The 16,614-nt window shown below is 47.9% G+C and overlaps 2 protein-coding genes across 2 annotated transcripts in view; one reads left to right on the top strand and one right to left on the bottom strand.

Annotated features, from left to right (window-relative positions):
* Positions 1-233: 233 nt before the first annotated feature.
* On the bottom strand, positions 234-6,540 carry BRI3BP (BRI3 binding protein). Its single transcript, XM_050318230.1, has 3 exons — positions 6,331-6,540; positions 5,355-5,457; positions 234-4,715 (listed from the first exon to the last, which is right to left on the bottom strand). The coding sequence occupies exons 1-3, from the start codon at positions 6,523-6,525 to the stop codon at positions 4,297-4,299; spliced, it is 717 nt and encodes a 238-aa protein (XP_050174187.1). The 5' UTR covers positions 6,526-6,540; the 3' UTR covers positions 234-4,296.
* A 6,262-nt stretch (positions 6,541-12,802) lies between these two features.
* Positions 12,803-16,614, top strand: part of AACS (acetoacetyl-CoA synthetase) — a 39,039-nt gene continuing 35,227 nt past the window's right edge. The window contains exons 1-2 of the mRNA XM_050318221.1: positions 12,803-13,009; positions 16,148-16,251. Coding sequence (XP_050174178.1) covers positions 12,892-13,009; positions 16,148-16,251 — 222 coding nt within the window. The 5' untranslated portion in view covers positions 12,803-12,891. The remainder of the gene's footprint in view (positions 13,010-16,147; positions 16,252-16,614) is intronic.

Here is a 16,614-nt window from a genome sequence, read left to right on the forward strand (position 1 = left end):
GCGACCACTTCCGGGGGTCTCGCGAGAAGGGGGCGGGGCCGGGCGCGCGCAGGCGCGGGGCACACCCGAGACGCTCCGCCCCCCGGAGACGTTCCGCCCCCCGCCCCGCCCCCAAGCGCTAGGGGGTCCCAAAATCACCCCGGGACCCCCCAAACCCATCGCACCCCATCCCGGCACCTCCCACCCCATCCCGGCACCTCCCGCCCCGCGCAGCCTCGCCACGGACTCGCTGCTCGGTGCAAAGTCTCAGTAAACAGTTTATTCGAAGCTTTGCCACACAATACCATTAAGTTGATTTGTGAGATTTTTGTTCTAACAAATACTGAACTACGGAGTACACGGGTTTGGCTGGTCCGATAATGAATAAATAAAGGCGTGTTAAAGCTCGGTAAAAAAAAAAAAATGAGTCTGGTACATTTGTAGCTACTTAACAGTATTATCAGCAGAATCTCGTATGTCTCTAGGATTGTATGCCAGAAGTGAACACACAGCATCTCTTCAGACCAAATCGTTTTCACATGAACAACTGTACAAACTTAAACACTGTGAAAGCTGATGTACAAAACGGTGTGAAATCACTACCATCAGTGCCAACAATGAGTGCTACCACAGCAAATAGAACTTCTCATCAAAAGGAAAAGGTCGGCTTTTACACGTGCCGTCATCACAGGCCGATGGAATTATCCAAAAAGTTTAAAATACATGCGGATACAATAAAACCTTTTTATTTTCCAACCCAGACGAAGAGAACTCATGGTCACTTATGCCATTAGCTGCCAAATACGGATCAGTACATGAGGCAAACCACACTTAGAACACTTCTACACCACCGAAGAGCTAAGGTTGATACTGGTCTATTTACCACACTGACGATGCAACGAGCCTTGAAAAAGCAAACCACAATGTGGAGGACGGGCTATAAGTACAGCACTGAACTACACCAGGTTTGTACACAGCACTCTGACACCCAAAACCACGGTGAAAGCGCCACATTCCGTACGACACATCGGTTATCTACAGCCGGAGGAGCCGCTGCGGATGTCAGCTCTGCAAAGATGGGAGTGCATGGAGAAACGCTACAGGAGTTTCAAATATCAGGTCCTAAAGTACACAGGTTTAAACACTCCAGACCCTGTGGGATCTCCCATCCTGGACAGCCTGGAGCCCCTCCTCAGCCGGTTACATGGGGTGCTGTTCTTTGCGGGGGAAGGTCCATGAGCAGGATCTATTCCAGAGGAGCAGCCAGATGGGATACCCCCACAGCCAGCTGGTCCCAAGTCACCTGTGCCCCCTCAGCAGCAGGTCAGGGGGGCCAGGCTGTGGCAGCAGTGCCCAAACACCGCTCCCCCCTCTCTGTTTTGCTGGATCCCAGTGAAAAGCGGGAGCTGCGAGGTTTGGTCCAGTCCCATCTCTGCCCCCGGCCCAAGCGAGTCCATCAACTCCCAGTCTTGGTTTGTCCGTGGGTGACAAGGCAAGACCTGCCTGTCTCGGGGACGCTCCTACCAATGGCAATACAAAAGCAGTGCAACCACTGGCACGGGTTCTAAAAAACAGCAAAAACCTCCATGGATAAACTAGATGGCCCGGTATGGAAAATACTTGTAAAAGGTTATTTACAAAAGTCGAAAGAGATTAAATACAATACCACATTCATGTCCCAAAAGCGCTTTCACTACAGTGCATGTTTAAAAATACAGAGCATTTTTAAAGTATATATATATATATTTATATTGAAGATTAGATTGTGCTTTAAAAAATCATTACTTCTGAATTTGACTAATGTGAAAACTGAGTGCTGGGAAAAATACTGATTAAAAATACCCAATTTTATATATACCACTTTTGACATAACATTTTGCTATACATGGGATGCAAGTAAATATAAAAATACTTTTTTCAAGCAGCAGAGTGATCAAAATCAAGAGTATTAATATAGGAGGGCTGCTTTTACAAAACTAAGATAAATGATTAGAGCAAGACAGGGAGAAACTATAATCCAAATTAACTTTTATATAGTATTTTTAAAGAAATCTTTATCATAGACAACTCTTAATATATAAATGATTCAGTATTTTTAACTTCAACGTTAAATATGGATTACATAAAATACAATCTATGCAAACTGACTCATGCACATAGTCCTAAGAAGGCGATGGAGCCGGTGACACGAGCGAGGTTTGCAGACTTTGGTCCTCAGGCCTCAAATTTAACAAAACACATCAAGACCTGACAAGCTGTGCTAGTCAATTCCTAATTTCCAGGTTGGTGTTTTAGCCCAGTCTTCTGTGCACAATAGTAGGCAAAACTGAGTTTACAGGGAAGACTCTTAATACTATGGAGAATGAGCTGGAAAAAGGAATACATTGTATTTTATATTTTCAGCTTTACAAAGAGGACTATTTGTTGCCATAGTCCTTATCTTTAGTTGCGAAAACCAGTTATTTTACAACTCTAAATGTTGTATTTCTCAATAAATGGTGTGCAGGGGGATTTACAGGTGACATAAAAAATAAAATGGATTCCAACCGTGCCAAGTGCATATGAACTTCAACTGTGTTGAACTCAAGTGATCACCGTTCGGAGTAAAGGCCATTAACATGGATTTTAAAAAATAACCCCTCATGTAAATGTCACATATAGACCCAAAGACGTTAGGCAAGTAACACACATTCTAAGAAAAACATTAAACTTCGGCATAAAGAGAAAAATAAATCTGCCCAACAGTTACATTCAGTTAAGCATCACATCCAGCAAAAGCTCTGCCCGACGGAACAAGAGGACAAAGGCCAAGCTGTGCTCAGCTGCCCTGGCCTGTCCTACTGGCACTCACAGGCATGGAGAGGAGAACTCCCCCTACTTGTTCCCCTGCTTTGTAGCCAGGCCCTATCACAGACCAAGTTTTGTTGCGTTTTTTTTTAATGTAATTGTAAGTTTAGACCCTATGGAACACGAAGTGCTTCAGCTGTGGTCCATCCACCTCTCATGGTATCAGTACTGTGCTCATCACTGCGGGTCAATGCTTCCCCTCCCTCCCCACATCTCTATCCTTGAATGCTGTTGTTCCCAGGTCAAACCACATTCCTTCCCTGAGGTTACCTTTGTTTCACTGCATTTCAGCAAACCGTTCACACAGCCAGTGATACTCTACCAAGTCAGTCAGTTCTAAGTCACACAAATATAGAAATCCTGCAAAATAAAATTGCTTCAAAGCTCCACTGCTTTGAAATAGAACCGTTTCCTATGCCCTCCTCATAAGGTGACTCACTTTCCCCGAAACCTAATGAGGACACAGACTTCAAGCAAAAAGTTCCTATAAAACTATTACAATTTTAGAAAAAAATCCAGATCTTCCTGAAGATAATTTATTGCCGCTTATTGGTCCTGAGAAAGCTTTAAGCAACAATACATTTGCACGTGTTTTAACTGCTGCCTTTTCTGAGAAAGTACGTGGGTCCTGAGATTAAAAAACATGTTTTAGTCTATGCATTTATGCTTGGAAAATGCTTCACTGTGCAGATCAAATATGAATTACAATTTGTCACGCTATGTTTCTTCCCTCTGTGCCAATTCATTAAAGCAGATTTCCTTTCAGACACCAAATTAAAGGTCTCGAGATGAAATGCAATGAAAAAATGCCACACGTGTGTTTCTCAATTCCTCCCATTGGACTGGCATTTAAAGACTTCAGATTTTCCTTCTCCCTCCTTCCCCACCTCCTCTTAAAAGCTATGGTGTGAATTTTTTGGCCTGGATACCAGAAAATTCCTCATCTGATACTCTATGAAAGGCAACTTCAAGGCAATGAAATAAGCCAACAAAAACACAAAAACATTCACAACTTTGAAAAAAATAAAAATGTGGACCCACAGCAGATACTTCTCAATGGAAGTGCTTGGTAGCTTGAGTTTTTTTTTTTTTTTCTTTTTAACTTTTAAAGTGTCAAATTTGCATATGTTTAGCTCAATTTCAATATTTGAAAGACTACTCAATTTGCTTTTATAAAAACTTTACAAAAGATGTTTTTAAATGCTTGTAAAAGTAAGCGTTTATCTACTGAGAAAATTCTAGTACTGGATAAAACTCTGAATATACAGCTGAATTTTGTAAATGTTTTTCTTTCTCCTACAAGTTTAATGGCTGAGTGTATAATCTAGATAAATTAGTCTCACACATGATGAAAAGTTATAACTTTGCACACTTTTTACCATGTGACGTTTTTGTTGCTTTATAACTTCGAATGAGACAGTGCTTAGGGATTTTTCTGGAGCTGGTGTACAGTGGTCTGCAGGGGCTGGCTCATTGCTCGCTGCCCCTGTCCAGGTTCTCAATCACCCTGGAAAGGCGGATGTTCAGCAGTCTGATCTGACTATCCAGGTGGTCCATCTTCTCCTCCAGGCTGCTGTTGCTGTTTCTTCGCCAGTAAAATCCAACCGGCCCCGTCATGAAGTAAACGGCGACGACGAAGCAGAGCGGCAGGACGGCGTGTTCCGGGTCGCCCTCGTACTTCTGGAGGATGTACACGCACGACAGGGTGAACAGGGCAACCCTCGCAATCCAGAAAAACCGACCAAACAGCATGTGCAGGAGATAGAAGAAGAATCCAAGGAAGAGAGAGAGAAACCAATAGGCAAGTAAAATGGCACCGATCAGCAGGAGGGCACGGGTCGGGTTGTTGGCAATTGCTGCTGGGCTGAAATAATGAGTCAGGTTGGAGGCTGAAAAACAAAGGAAAATGTACAGAATGTTAATGAGGGCAGGCTGCAGTGGTACGGGCAGAAACACGAGCACAGCTCCAAAATGTCAGTCCCCCACAGCAGTGGGGTAATGGCTGTGTTTTCTAAAGTCACGGGTAAGGCTGGTCCATCTGTTTCTAGACGGACCTTCTTCAAATCACTGGCTCGGTTTCAGTGATGCAACTGAATTAATTCCTTTAAAGCAGAGGTGCTAAAGGTTCTTTAAAGACAAACCACTGCAGAGCCTAAGGTCCAAGTTCACACAGGGGCTACAGATCCTGCTTTGCAAAAGTTATATTCTAATGGCCCTCAACTGTGTCTTTCCTTCCTCTAGTCCTTGATTTCTCTGCACCATTCCTGGCTGTGTGAATCCATCTAATTATGATACCAAGAAATCAACCATGACTTGTAATTCACTTTAGAGACATCCTACAGATACACAGAGAAAAATGGAATGGTTGAGTTCAGTCTTCTTGTCTGAAGGTAAAATCAAAGCCACGTAAGCAGATAGAGACACTGCTGATGGATGTTTAATGCAGCATGATAAAATGATTTTCCTATTTGCTTGTAAACACTGACACAAGCTGAGACAGTTCAAGGGTGAACAGGCATTACACTTACCATCAATTCCAAGAACATCTAACAAATCAGTCCATATTCTCCAGAATGTGTCCATTAATACATCCACCCCATTCACAAACCTCTCTGTCAACCTTGAGAAAAACTGAGAAATAAAATTGAAAATTAAAAAAAATCCTCAATTCCTAAAAACATACTTTGAGACTTACTAGTCATGAATAGAATTATAATGCATTAAGCAAGAATTGCAGGTTATTTTGTAGTCCCCAAGGAAAAAAAGTAATTTTGTAATTTTTTTAAATCTGCAAATCTTAAATTTGCATATTACAATTACACTTAGTGTAGATATTTGGGCATGTAAATGTATTTGTTGGCAGCACTTAAAACTGCACTTTAAGGGCTTTACCACTCTGAAGTTTAGAGATAACACAATCACTAGCAATTGGTAAATCAAACCAGGGAATTAGTTTTATCGAGGAACTGAGAGATGTCCCCAGCACCACACACAAACGTCTCAAGTGTACTCATAGGTCAATCTAACAGTATTTATTATTTCTTCCTACTGCCTGAGGGAAGGAGAAACAGAGAATCAGGTCCTGCACGCCTGATTTCCTGCAAGTTCCTACGGCCCCACCAGCACAGGATGCTCTGCTGATGCAGAGAGACCGGATTTCAGCTGGAGGGCTCCCGACCGACAGCGGGCTGCCCTGGGCCGCCTCCCCCACCTAAAACAACCTTGATTTAGACATCTCCCCGATAATTTTCGCCGGACCGCCGCAAGCCTCGGCCGCGGTTTCTGTGCCCGAAGCGCCGTTCCAGCCGTTCCGCCGCCTCACCCGCACAACGACGAGGCCGCGGCGGCTCCCACCGCGCCGAGGGGCGACGGCGGAGCGCGGCCGTGCCCCGAGAGCCGCCGGCTCAGCCCGGGCAGCGCAGCGAGGAGGCGAAGGAAGCGCGGGAGGTGTGCGGGGTTGTGTGTGTGTGGAGGAGAGGGGGAGAGCAGCACCCGGCGCCTCACCTTCTGCAGGGCCCGCACGTTGTCCTCGCCGAAGAGGCCGCTGACGCCCTGGTAGAGGCCGCTGGCGGCGCGGCGGAGGCTGTTCTGGCGGTCGCCGCCGCGGCCCCGAGCGGCCTCGGCGCCGGGTCCCGCCGAGCCCCAGAGCAGCAGCAGCAGCAGCAGCAGCGAGAGCAGCGCCCGCCGCGCCGCCGCCATGGCCGCCCCGCTGAGGAGCCGCCGCCGCCGCAGCGCCGCCCGCGGGACCCGCCGGGCAACGGCAACCTGAGGGACGGCGGGCGAGGCGGGGCGGGAGGGGCCGGGCTCCCCTCGCGGAGAGCGGTGGCGAGCGAGGAACGGTCGCTCGCGTTGGGAGAGATCGCTGAGGGAACGGCGGAGAGCGGGGCCGGCGCGTAGAGGTGATCCCGCCCCTCTGCTCGGCCCTGCTGAGGCACTTCTGGAGGGCTTGTGCCCAGCGCTGGGCTCCTCTGGAGGAGGAGATAATGAGCTGCTGGAGAGAGGGGTCCATCAGGGGCCACAAAGGTGGTGAGGGAGCATCTCTCCCATGAGGAGAGACTGCGGGAGCTGGGTATGTTTAGTCTAGAAAAGAGAGAGGTGCCTGCCCCAGAAGGTCTGTTCAGGTCTCTTGCTGTGTCCAGCCTCCCACCAGCCTGCCCCGGGGTTTAACTTCTCCTCCATTATCAGTTCCCAGATTTAACCTCTTCCACCATCCCGTCTGTCACAATATTTATCCAGTTCCAGCCGAAATTTCACATGTAATAATCCACATGGCAATTTTTTCCCCCCTACTGTAAATCAAGGCTTACAGTGTCTCAATTTAGGGTCATTGCTACTTACTGACAGAGCCCTGGATGCTGTCAGGCTTCTTTGCCACAGGGCCCATTGCTGACTTGTGATCAACATTCTTGGCTCCCCGATCCTCTCCTGTGGAGCTTTTAAATTACTCAGCTGTTGGGGCTCTGGAGACTCGTCACAGTCTTTACAGAATACAGAGAGATGCCTTTCCTGCATGGGTAGGAGATCTCCTCTGAGGCAATTCTAAGACTCAGTCCTCAAATGACAAGGGGAATATAAGACTCTCATGTCAAAAAAAATGACATCTCTCTTTCCAGTATTCTTATCAACTTCACTTTCAGGGATTCTGAAGGATGCTCATGTCCTTCACCCTTGAGAAACTCTGACTCAGATGAAATGCCAAAATTCAGCACGTTTCGTGGTCTGACTCCCCCTTCTGACAGGTTTTGTGTTGATTTTTCCTGACTAACCAGGCTAATAAAAAAACAGCTGGGAAGTGTAAATTAGACAATGTTATCAGGTCCTTCTGGGTAGTAAAGCCTAAGCAGGATGTTGGCAGAGCGAAGTAAGAATCCCCAGGAGATAAAAGAGCACTTCATTGCCTTCAGAGCACATTCTGATGCATTGCTAATTGACAGGAACACAATGATTGCGATATAAAAATAGATCCACAGGTCTGTAGTGTAGATTCTGCACCGACTGGTGACGTGAGCTGGAGCAGCAAATGTTTGCTAAATTGCCCAACAGTAACTTCGAGGCATGAGGTATCCTGATGTCCTCCCCAGAGCTTCTCGGTGAGCTTGGGAAGGTGTTGGCGGTCCATGCTCCTGTCTCTTCTCTGAAAATTACAGGGCAGATCTCTGCTTTTACTGGCCCCTTCCTGGGGAGTTCTCACAGAGTCAGGGGTGCAGCTAATAGCTCTTCCAGTCTCTGGAATAATTTGAAGTATCTCTTTCCAAATTTATACCTCATGTTCTCAGTGTTTAAACCTCATGGCTTGGCCTAAGCCTGGTTGGTAGCTGAGTAGCTGAGTAGACATCTAGAATAGAGACATCTCTGCTATGGCCTTTTTCCCAGTTTTAGTCTGGCCAAAACACTTATTTTCACATTTAGCAGAATGGCCTAGACCTTTCAGCATTTATTTCTATTTGGCCCTGGAAGGGTTGGGCCCAGATCCAGGAAGGTACTTAGTATCTTACTTGATTTCAGCAGCATATAGATTCTTTATAGATTTATAAATGGTGCTTTCATTCTTTTTTAAGATGGCCCTGAATTTGCTGATTTGTTAATCCCTGTGTATATTCTGAAGTCTATCTCATGCTCTCCCAAAATGGGTTGGTAACTGATGACAGGCATTTCTGAAGTTTCTTACGAGGTTTCTGATTATCTGTCCCCAGTGTCACGCTGTGCTTATACTCTGAACACACAGTAAATGTCAGCTTCTGGGGCATTTCTTCCATGTAAAGAGCTCCACAGCACAAAAAACCTGAGGTAATTAACTGTCTGGGTCCCCTTGTGCTGTTTCTGGTCAATTGGGTCTTATATCAGGGAATTTGGGAATGTTCCTATTTCTCTACCTGAGTTTCCATCGTGAGATCCCTTCAAAATCACTTCTGCAGGTGCCTGTTTTTTCTTTCCATCTGCTCTTTACAGCGTTTCTGAGGCCTGTGGTAGGGTTGCCTTTGGAAGCCTGTGCTCAGGGTTGTCCTTCACACGAGGTCAGGATATTTTGGGAATCTTCCTGGTATTTAATTGCTTTCCTGATCTGTCTCAATGAGCCTATTTCAGGTACGTTCAACTCTCTAAATTCACAGCTCTTATGAAATTACGTGGTATTTCACTCTTCTTGTTTAAATAAATGAAATAGCGTCTGCTCAAAGAATACATTGCGTCATGGTATGAAATATTGATCTCAATCATTGTAATGCTGAAAAAAAAATGGTGTAGCCTTAAAGGAAGCCAACTGGTGTTACTGTGGATCAGTTCTTAACCTCTTTTTTTTTTTCTGTCTTTACTTCTCAGTCTCAACCTGCTATAGCTGATTGCTTTATGACCTCTTGTCATTTTAGGCCTTTTCATGTCCTCCCTGTGAGGCTTTTCTTGCAATGTGTCACTGTTTCTTTTGTTATTGTTTTTCCTTTCCCTTTTCCTTTTCTTTTCCCCTTTCCCCTTCCTTTTTCTTTTCCTTTTTATTTTCCCTTTTTATTTCTTTTTCCTTTTCTGCAAATGCCTTAGATTTTGATTCTAGTTACAGAGGTTGCAGAGATCATGGACACTGAATGAGCCAGAAGTTTCTTATTCTTATCCAGACTTATTAACCAGCTGGTGCATGCTCTGAATATAGGATCTTTTACAAAAACTTTCCAAAATCTTTATATTTCCTAATCCAGATGTTGGATCAATGGATCATGGTCAGGCCTCAGCATACTGCAGGTATTGCCACAAGTTATTATTACAAAACTTCTGCTTCACAGATCCCGGAATTTCAACACTCAATTTAAACTCCCAAGTGACTTCAGGTTACCTCAGAGACAATGTGGTAGTGCCATCACCAGTGTTATTGCTGTTCATCAGCTCTGAAGAATCTTTTGAAAGGCCCCTAATCTAATCTAAGGCAGAAAATGTGATCTCATTTTTAACCTTATTGCTATTAGCAGGCATAAAGCAAGGCTTAAAAAGATTTGAAAATGGTCAATTCCAGTTAATCTTATTCAGGCTATTTTCCTCCAGCTATCCTAATCTAGTCTCCAAACTAATTGCAGCAGTCAGTGCAGTCCTCCTAATGTCCATTGTCTCCTTAAAGATTTGTTTAATTTTCTTTCTTCACATTTTTCCAAAGTCGCTTTTGAAAGAGGGGAAAAACTTAAAAAACACCTTTTTCAGCTCAGCGTGATGATTTTTGGGTCCCTTCTCAGGTAATTTGTCTGCTCATTTTCTTTTTAGAAACCCGGGTTGCTCGAAGGGGGGGGGGGGAGTGTAGGGGCATAAAAGCGGCTGTTTTGCTGGTGCTTTTAGGAATAATTTCTTCCCGGAAAGGGTGATCAGACATTGGAATGTCTGATTGGAATGCCCAGGGAGGTGGTGGAGTCACCGTCCCTAGAGGTTTTCTAGGGAAGCCTGCACATGGCACTCAGTGCCGTGGTCTGGTTGACAGGGTGGTGTCGGGTCACAGGTTGGGCTCGATGATCTCAGAGGCCTTTCCCAATACAATCGATTCTGCGATTTTGTGCATTTTATCTCAAATCGGGCAATTTCGGCATCGCCTCAGCGCTGAGGGGACCCGCGGCGGGACCCCCGCCCCTCCCGCATGAGAGCCCTGCTCCCATTGGGCACACCTCCCCCGATCCGGCCGCTCATTGGCCGGCAGAGATAGGGGCTTGAGAGAGCCGTGCTCCGATTGGCTCCCCGTGGGGTCGGCTCTTCCCCCGTCAGCCCAGCCGCGAGGAGAGCGCGCTCTGGGCTGATGTGGGGCCAGGCGCGCCGCAGCCAATCAGAGGCGCCGACGTCGCGGCCGCCGCGCGCCGCGCGGGATCCGTCCGCGGGGCGGGGCCGCCCGGCCCTGAGGGGCGGTGGCGGGTCAGGGAGGCACCGGATCGGTGCGGCGATTAGGGCGGAAAAGACCCCGACAACGCCAAGTGCAACTTGCGACCCCACACCACCATGTCAACCAGACCGTGGCACTGAGTGCCACGTGCAGTCTTTCTTCCAAGAGCTCCAGGGATGGTGACTCCACCACCTCCTTGGTGGTTCCAATGACTACTCACTCATTCTGTGGAGAAATTATTCCTGATGTCCGAGCTAAACCTCCCCTGGCGCAGCTTGAGGCTATGTGCTCTCATTCTGGTCCCTTATTCTCTGGGAGAAGAGACCAACTGCGACCTGGCTACAAGCTCTTTCAGTTGCAGAGAGTGAGAAGGTTCCCCTGAAGCTTCCTCTTCTCCAGGCTGAGCCCCGCCAGCTGCTCCTCACAGGACTTGAGCTCCAGACCCTTCACTAGCTCTGTTCCCTTCTCTGGACCTGCTCCAGCACCTCAATGGCCTTCCTGAACTGAGGGGCCCAGAACTGGACACGTCCCTCGAGGAGTGGCCTCACCAGTGCCGAGCACAGGGGTCAGGGGGTGGCCTCGTGTCTGCCCTCCTGGGTTGTGACCCCCTCGGGGAAAGAGTGGTGAGGGCGCCTTGGTAAAAATGGGGAAACACAGCTTTGCTTCCAGTGCTGTCCAAAACCTGTCCCAAAGCTCAGCTGTACCCCAGAGCAGGGCAGGCTCTTTGTCAACTGGGGGTAAATGGTGCGGAGGGGCTGCATGAGGTCTGTGGCGGGGCAGGAGGCCCTGGCTGCTGCCCCCCATATCCTGTACCAGTGATGTACCCACACAGCTTAACACTCTGTCAGTGTCATAAACACCTTCACAACCCAAAGGGTTAAAAAATAAAAGTCATCTCTTCCGCAAGGCACAGAGAGATGGGTTCTCCAGGCAGTTTCCCTACCGCAGGCTGTGGATCCCAAGCCCACTCCCATCCTGCCTTCTCACTTATCTCTTGGCAGGTGTCTGGCCGTGGATTTCACACTTCCATTGACCTCTGAGTGCTGCCAAGGCGAGGTAGACAGACAGGCAGATAACATGTCCCCGTTCCACCCTAGCTTCCCCAAGGCCTGTAGCACTGGGGAGAGTTATTTAAAAATATGCCAGATGTAATGTCTGTCTCGAGGCAAACAAGCTGTGGATTGTTTAAATCATGTTTCTATGGTCTCCAGATTTAATAAAGTAGTTGTACTCTGGTAGCACAAAAATGTAAATTAAATTTAGAGGAAGTATGTGATCTACTACATGTATCTTACTTTCATATATAATATGCCTGTATATAACTTATCATCAAACTCCCATCTTTTAAAGCTTCTATGCATATCAGAAGAGAAATCATGACCTTGAAAATAAGTTACATAAGCAGCACAGATACCCCGTGGAATCGTTTAGGTTGGAAAAAGATCTTTAAGATCACTGAGTCCAGTAGTGAATTTCACATAGTTTAGTGCTTCACTAATGGCAATTCCTAGCTGAAATCACTGCGACAGTCACTAGCAGAGATCACACTCGGAAAGCAGAACAGCAACAATAGCTTTTAATCCAAGGTGCAAGCTGTGTAGGCAGGGAGCGTTACACAAGCGCAGCTGGGATGGCGAGGCCATGGAGAGACGCGTTCCTTGCCTCATTTTTGGGTCAAAGACACTTGTTGGGACTTCTTCAGGCGTCCCGGGGTGGGGGGATAAATTAATAGAGCGGCGGTGATTTTTCAGAGATCCGGTGAGAAGCGCGAAGCGACGGTTCCTCCCGGTGCCCACACGGCGTCTGGTGACCTTTAGAGGTGACAGGGACCGAGCGGCGGCTCCCGGGGGTCCGGCGCGGCCGTTCCCCCATTCATTCCGTGCCCGCGCTGGCGGGGCCGGCGGAGCGGGTGACCCCGCACTGCCCGGGCAGGCACCGACCCAGCACCGGCCCGGCCCCGCCGCCCCTCCCGGCCCCGGCTCCCCCCCGGTCCCCGCGGTCCCCGCCGCCCCTGGGCGGGCGGGGCGGAGCCCGCCGCCCCGCACTTTTTCCCTGCGGCGGAAGGTTACGGAGTGATGCGAGCCGAGGCTCCTTAAAGGGTGCGCGCGGAGGAGGGGCCGCAGTCGGCGCCGGGACGCGGCGGGCGTGCGGGTGTCTCGGGCTGCAGCGCCGTTACCGGAGCCCCCCGGGGCGGGCGGTGCTCGCCTCGCTCCTCTGCCGCCACCATGTCGCGTGAGCCCGAGATCATGGAGTCGCAGGTGATGTGGGAGCCGGACACCAAGCGCAACACCCACATGGACCGGTTCCGCGCCGCCGTGGCCAGCAGCTGCGGGATCCGCCTGGGTGAGCGCGGGGCGGGGGCGGGCGCTGCTCGGGCTGGGGGGGCCGCCGCGGCTCTGCCTCCCCCGGCCTGGCCTCACCGGGGAGCCGTGGTGGGGCTGGGGGTCATCCTCCTGCCCTTCAGGTCTCGCATCCCTCGGGTGCCTGGGCACCCCCCGGCGCAGGAGGGGCCCGGTGGTCCAGGCGGGATGCTCTGCTGGAGCCTCATCCAGAGGCCTCCGGGGCAGCGTCCGCTGAGTGTGAAGGTACGTGCTGATGCGAAAGGCAAACAGCCTTATCTGCGCCTGGTGCTGTGGCTGGATGTCAGCCCAGGCAGCGCCGGCATCGCTACCTGCGGTGGCTCCCGGTGTGCAGGGAGCTCCTGGGGCCGGGAGCAGCACTGGGGTGACTTGGTGTTTTAAAGGGACGTGGGAAGGCGGGGTCTCTGCTGCCATGGCTGGGAGGTTAGTGTAAGCCTTGGTATGATGCTTTAACGGCATAGGTGTGTGAGATTTAAGTTAAGCCCATGTGCATCTTTGATTAGGGAGAGTGTGTTTTTGTAATATTCAGGTATACTGGGAGGTGAAAGGTGACCACTAAGCTTGTTCAGTGGTGGAAGATAAGGGTTTTTTGCTGTGTATCTGCCAGAGCTTGTGAACTGCGAGCTCTGCTTTGTGCTCGTTCAGGAATACCTGCATGGCTGTGAATAGGTGTGCATGGTTCTTTGACTTGGAAACAATCTGTCATCTCTGAAATGAGCTGTACTTTGAGCAGGACTTCCAGGGGTGTTTCCAACCCAAAATGTTGGTTTTTCAATGCTTTCTGACTGTAGGTCACGTCTCCAGGGTATCAGCGGTTCTGGCTGTGTGGGCTCAGCCACATCATGGACCAGGTGAACTTCAGTGCATGTGTAGGTCAAACCCTCCAGTTCTGACTCGCTTGTTTTATACTGTCTGCTTTTCCTAAGTGTTTGAGGGCCAGGTTGCTTGTGTAGCTTTCCTGTGATCACTTGTCTGATGGGAGATGAAGGCAATAGTTTTGGTAAGTAGCCTGAAAGTTTCAGTCCAGTATAGATATCAGGGATATGAGCAGAGACGTTCTGGAGTGGTAACAGTGTATCTAGTGTTTTCTATAATTCATGTCCAGAAAACAGTTCCTCACCTGGATTGCTATGTAGGCAAGCCAGGCCATTATTTTGACTGCTGCTGACTTCCCTTGGGAAGGCAAATGTGTAGTGTCTAACTCTTTTGCTGGATAGGAAGAAACGGGTTTTAGCCAACTCCTCAGTGAAATGTGATGTAACTGGTACTCGTATGATCAAGAGTGAATGCAGTTTCAGATGGGCTGCCTGTGTTTATGGCTGAAACAACTAGAACTCTTTTCATCCCACTTTGAAGTGGCTTTCTCTGTTGGAAAGTGGATTCCTCTGCATATATAGAAACCTTTGTCAGCCTCCATTAGGTTTGCACTGGTGTTCACTGGCCTGAGTGCTATTCAACAGCAAAGAGTGGATGCTTTATATAACCTTAAGATGTGGACTCTCTGAGGAGAGCTAAGGGCAATATAGCCCTTTAAGCAGCATGGCTCTGCCTGGCCCTGAAAATGAAGTAACAAGATGCAATGTTGAACTGCTGAGTAACAGGCCTGTGCCCTGAAGGACTTGTGTGCTGATGCTTATTTGGAACAAACTGTATAGACAAAACAGAACAAACTATTTATACTGTGAGAAACCAAATTAGTAGTGGCTTGAACCTTTTTGCATTTATTAAGTTATTTGGAGCATGTGGTGCAGTTTGGTTTTGAAGGGGGAAAGGGCAACTTTAAGCTCTTCTTGGGTAAAGTCTTATCTCCACACAGCTGATGTGTGATATGCAGGATAGTAACTTGGGGGGAGTGTAAAAAGGGTATGTAGGAGTCTGGGATTGAGGCAATATGTAGGCAAAATCTGACTTATGGAGAAGTCTTTGCTTTTGTGTCTATGTCAGTAACACCTATGGAATAATCTCACTCTGATGGGAAGGGTTGGGGTGGAATAAAATGTTCAGGGGACAGACTGGGTGAGGATACTGCTGTAGTGGCCACATGTAACAGTGCAGAGGTAGTTTTCAGTGTTTTTCTCGTATCAAGCTGGAAGATGTCCTCTTTGTAGGAAGAGGATGCAAGCTGGCTTCTGAAGCAATTGGCTGGATAACAGGATGACAAACCAAAGCTAATTGGTGAAAATGCTTCTGAGTGGTTTAGCTGAAAGCATCAAATAGGGAACACAGTTGGCAGAGCAGGAAACTCACTGTCACTGATGGCAGATATTCATATTTAATTGGTTGTTGGCACAACTTCAGACAGCATGGACATGATGAGGGAATGTCACTTTCAAGCTGGTGATGAGGAATCAGCTTCAGTTATTCATACTTAGAACTGTTTTCCACGCTGAATTTTGGTATTTAGTTTGAGTTGTGGTTTTTTTTTATGCATTCCTCAGGTTACTTCATCTGTTTCACAATCATGTAAGACTTAAGCATGGAAATGAGGAGGTTATGCTTGAATATCTAGCTAGTAAACATCTTGTTTCACTTCATTCATGCTATTTCAGCATGAAAAGGTACTCTGCAGTCTGTCAGACCCCATATTTACTGAAAGTTAGGTGTGGTTCCTCTAACAGTCCTGTTGATACCAGAGTTGGATAACGAGTGTCACGTAACCTCCACATCGCTGAGCTCTCAGAGGTCTTTGGCCCCAGACTAGAACCATACAGCAAGTGTCCCTTCTCAGGAAGCCTTGTTTATCTTCTGCTGTGTGAACATAATCACGTTGATGTGATGGGGAGTGAAAGTGTCAGCAGACAGGACTCTGGCTGGCTGTTTGATCTGCAGCTGCACTGATGTAGGGGGAGACGCTGCACAGAGTTATTAGGAAAGGTTTCTGTGTCTATGGTGGCAGATACCTTGTAACAGTCAGGTGAAGGGATAGATACCCTGTGTTCATGTTCAAGTAGACTCTGCTATAGTCACTTGCCTTGAGCAGAAGTCATCTACTCTGCATGGTCAGATTTATCTTCCTGCTTGTTTAACCACAAATTTTCTTTATCCGGGACATCCCTAATTGTAGTTTGTCTAAATTCCTGTAATTATCTGCACAGTGCTAACACGTATCTATTACTTCCAGCCAACTATGATGACTTATACCAGTGGTCAGTGGAATCCTACTCAGACTTCTGGGCGGAATTCTGGAAGTACAGTAACATCGTATGCTCTCGCCTGTACGATGAGGTAAGTGGAGTGTTTATCTTACAGTAAGTGCAAGACAAAGAGGAAATAATCTGATTTTACAATCAATCTTTTGACCTCTTCTTTGAACTCTCACAAGTGATATGAGGAATCTCCCAAGTGTATACTCCTGAATTTCCTTGTGTGGCAGGTGGTGGCGTTCTGTTGCTGGTACGCTTTAGGACAGTGACATCCTCAAGTCTTATTGTCCAAAGCAGTTGTGCTGTAGTGTCCCTGTGTTCATGTGCTCTTGCATGCATTGTCATTCCTGGCTTCTTGTGAGGAGTCTGCCAATACCTGCCTTCTGCTTCAGGATCATGCTGGTAGAATATCCTCTTGGTTCTGTAAATGCTGGCGTGCTGTCAA

The sequence above is a fragment of the Myiozetetes cayanensis genome, unplaced genomic scaffold, assembly GCF_022539395.1.
Source record: "Myiozetetes cayanensis isolate MyiCay16 unplaced genomic scaffold, myiCay2020 scf21, whole genome shotgun sequence".
NCBI lineage: Eukaryota > Metazoa > Chordata > Aves > Passeriformes > Tyrannidae > Myiozetetes > Myiozetetes cayanensis.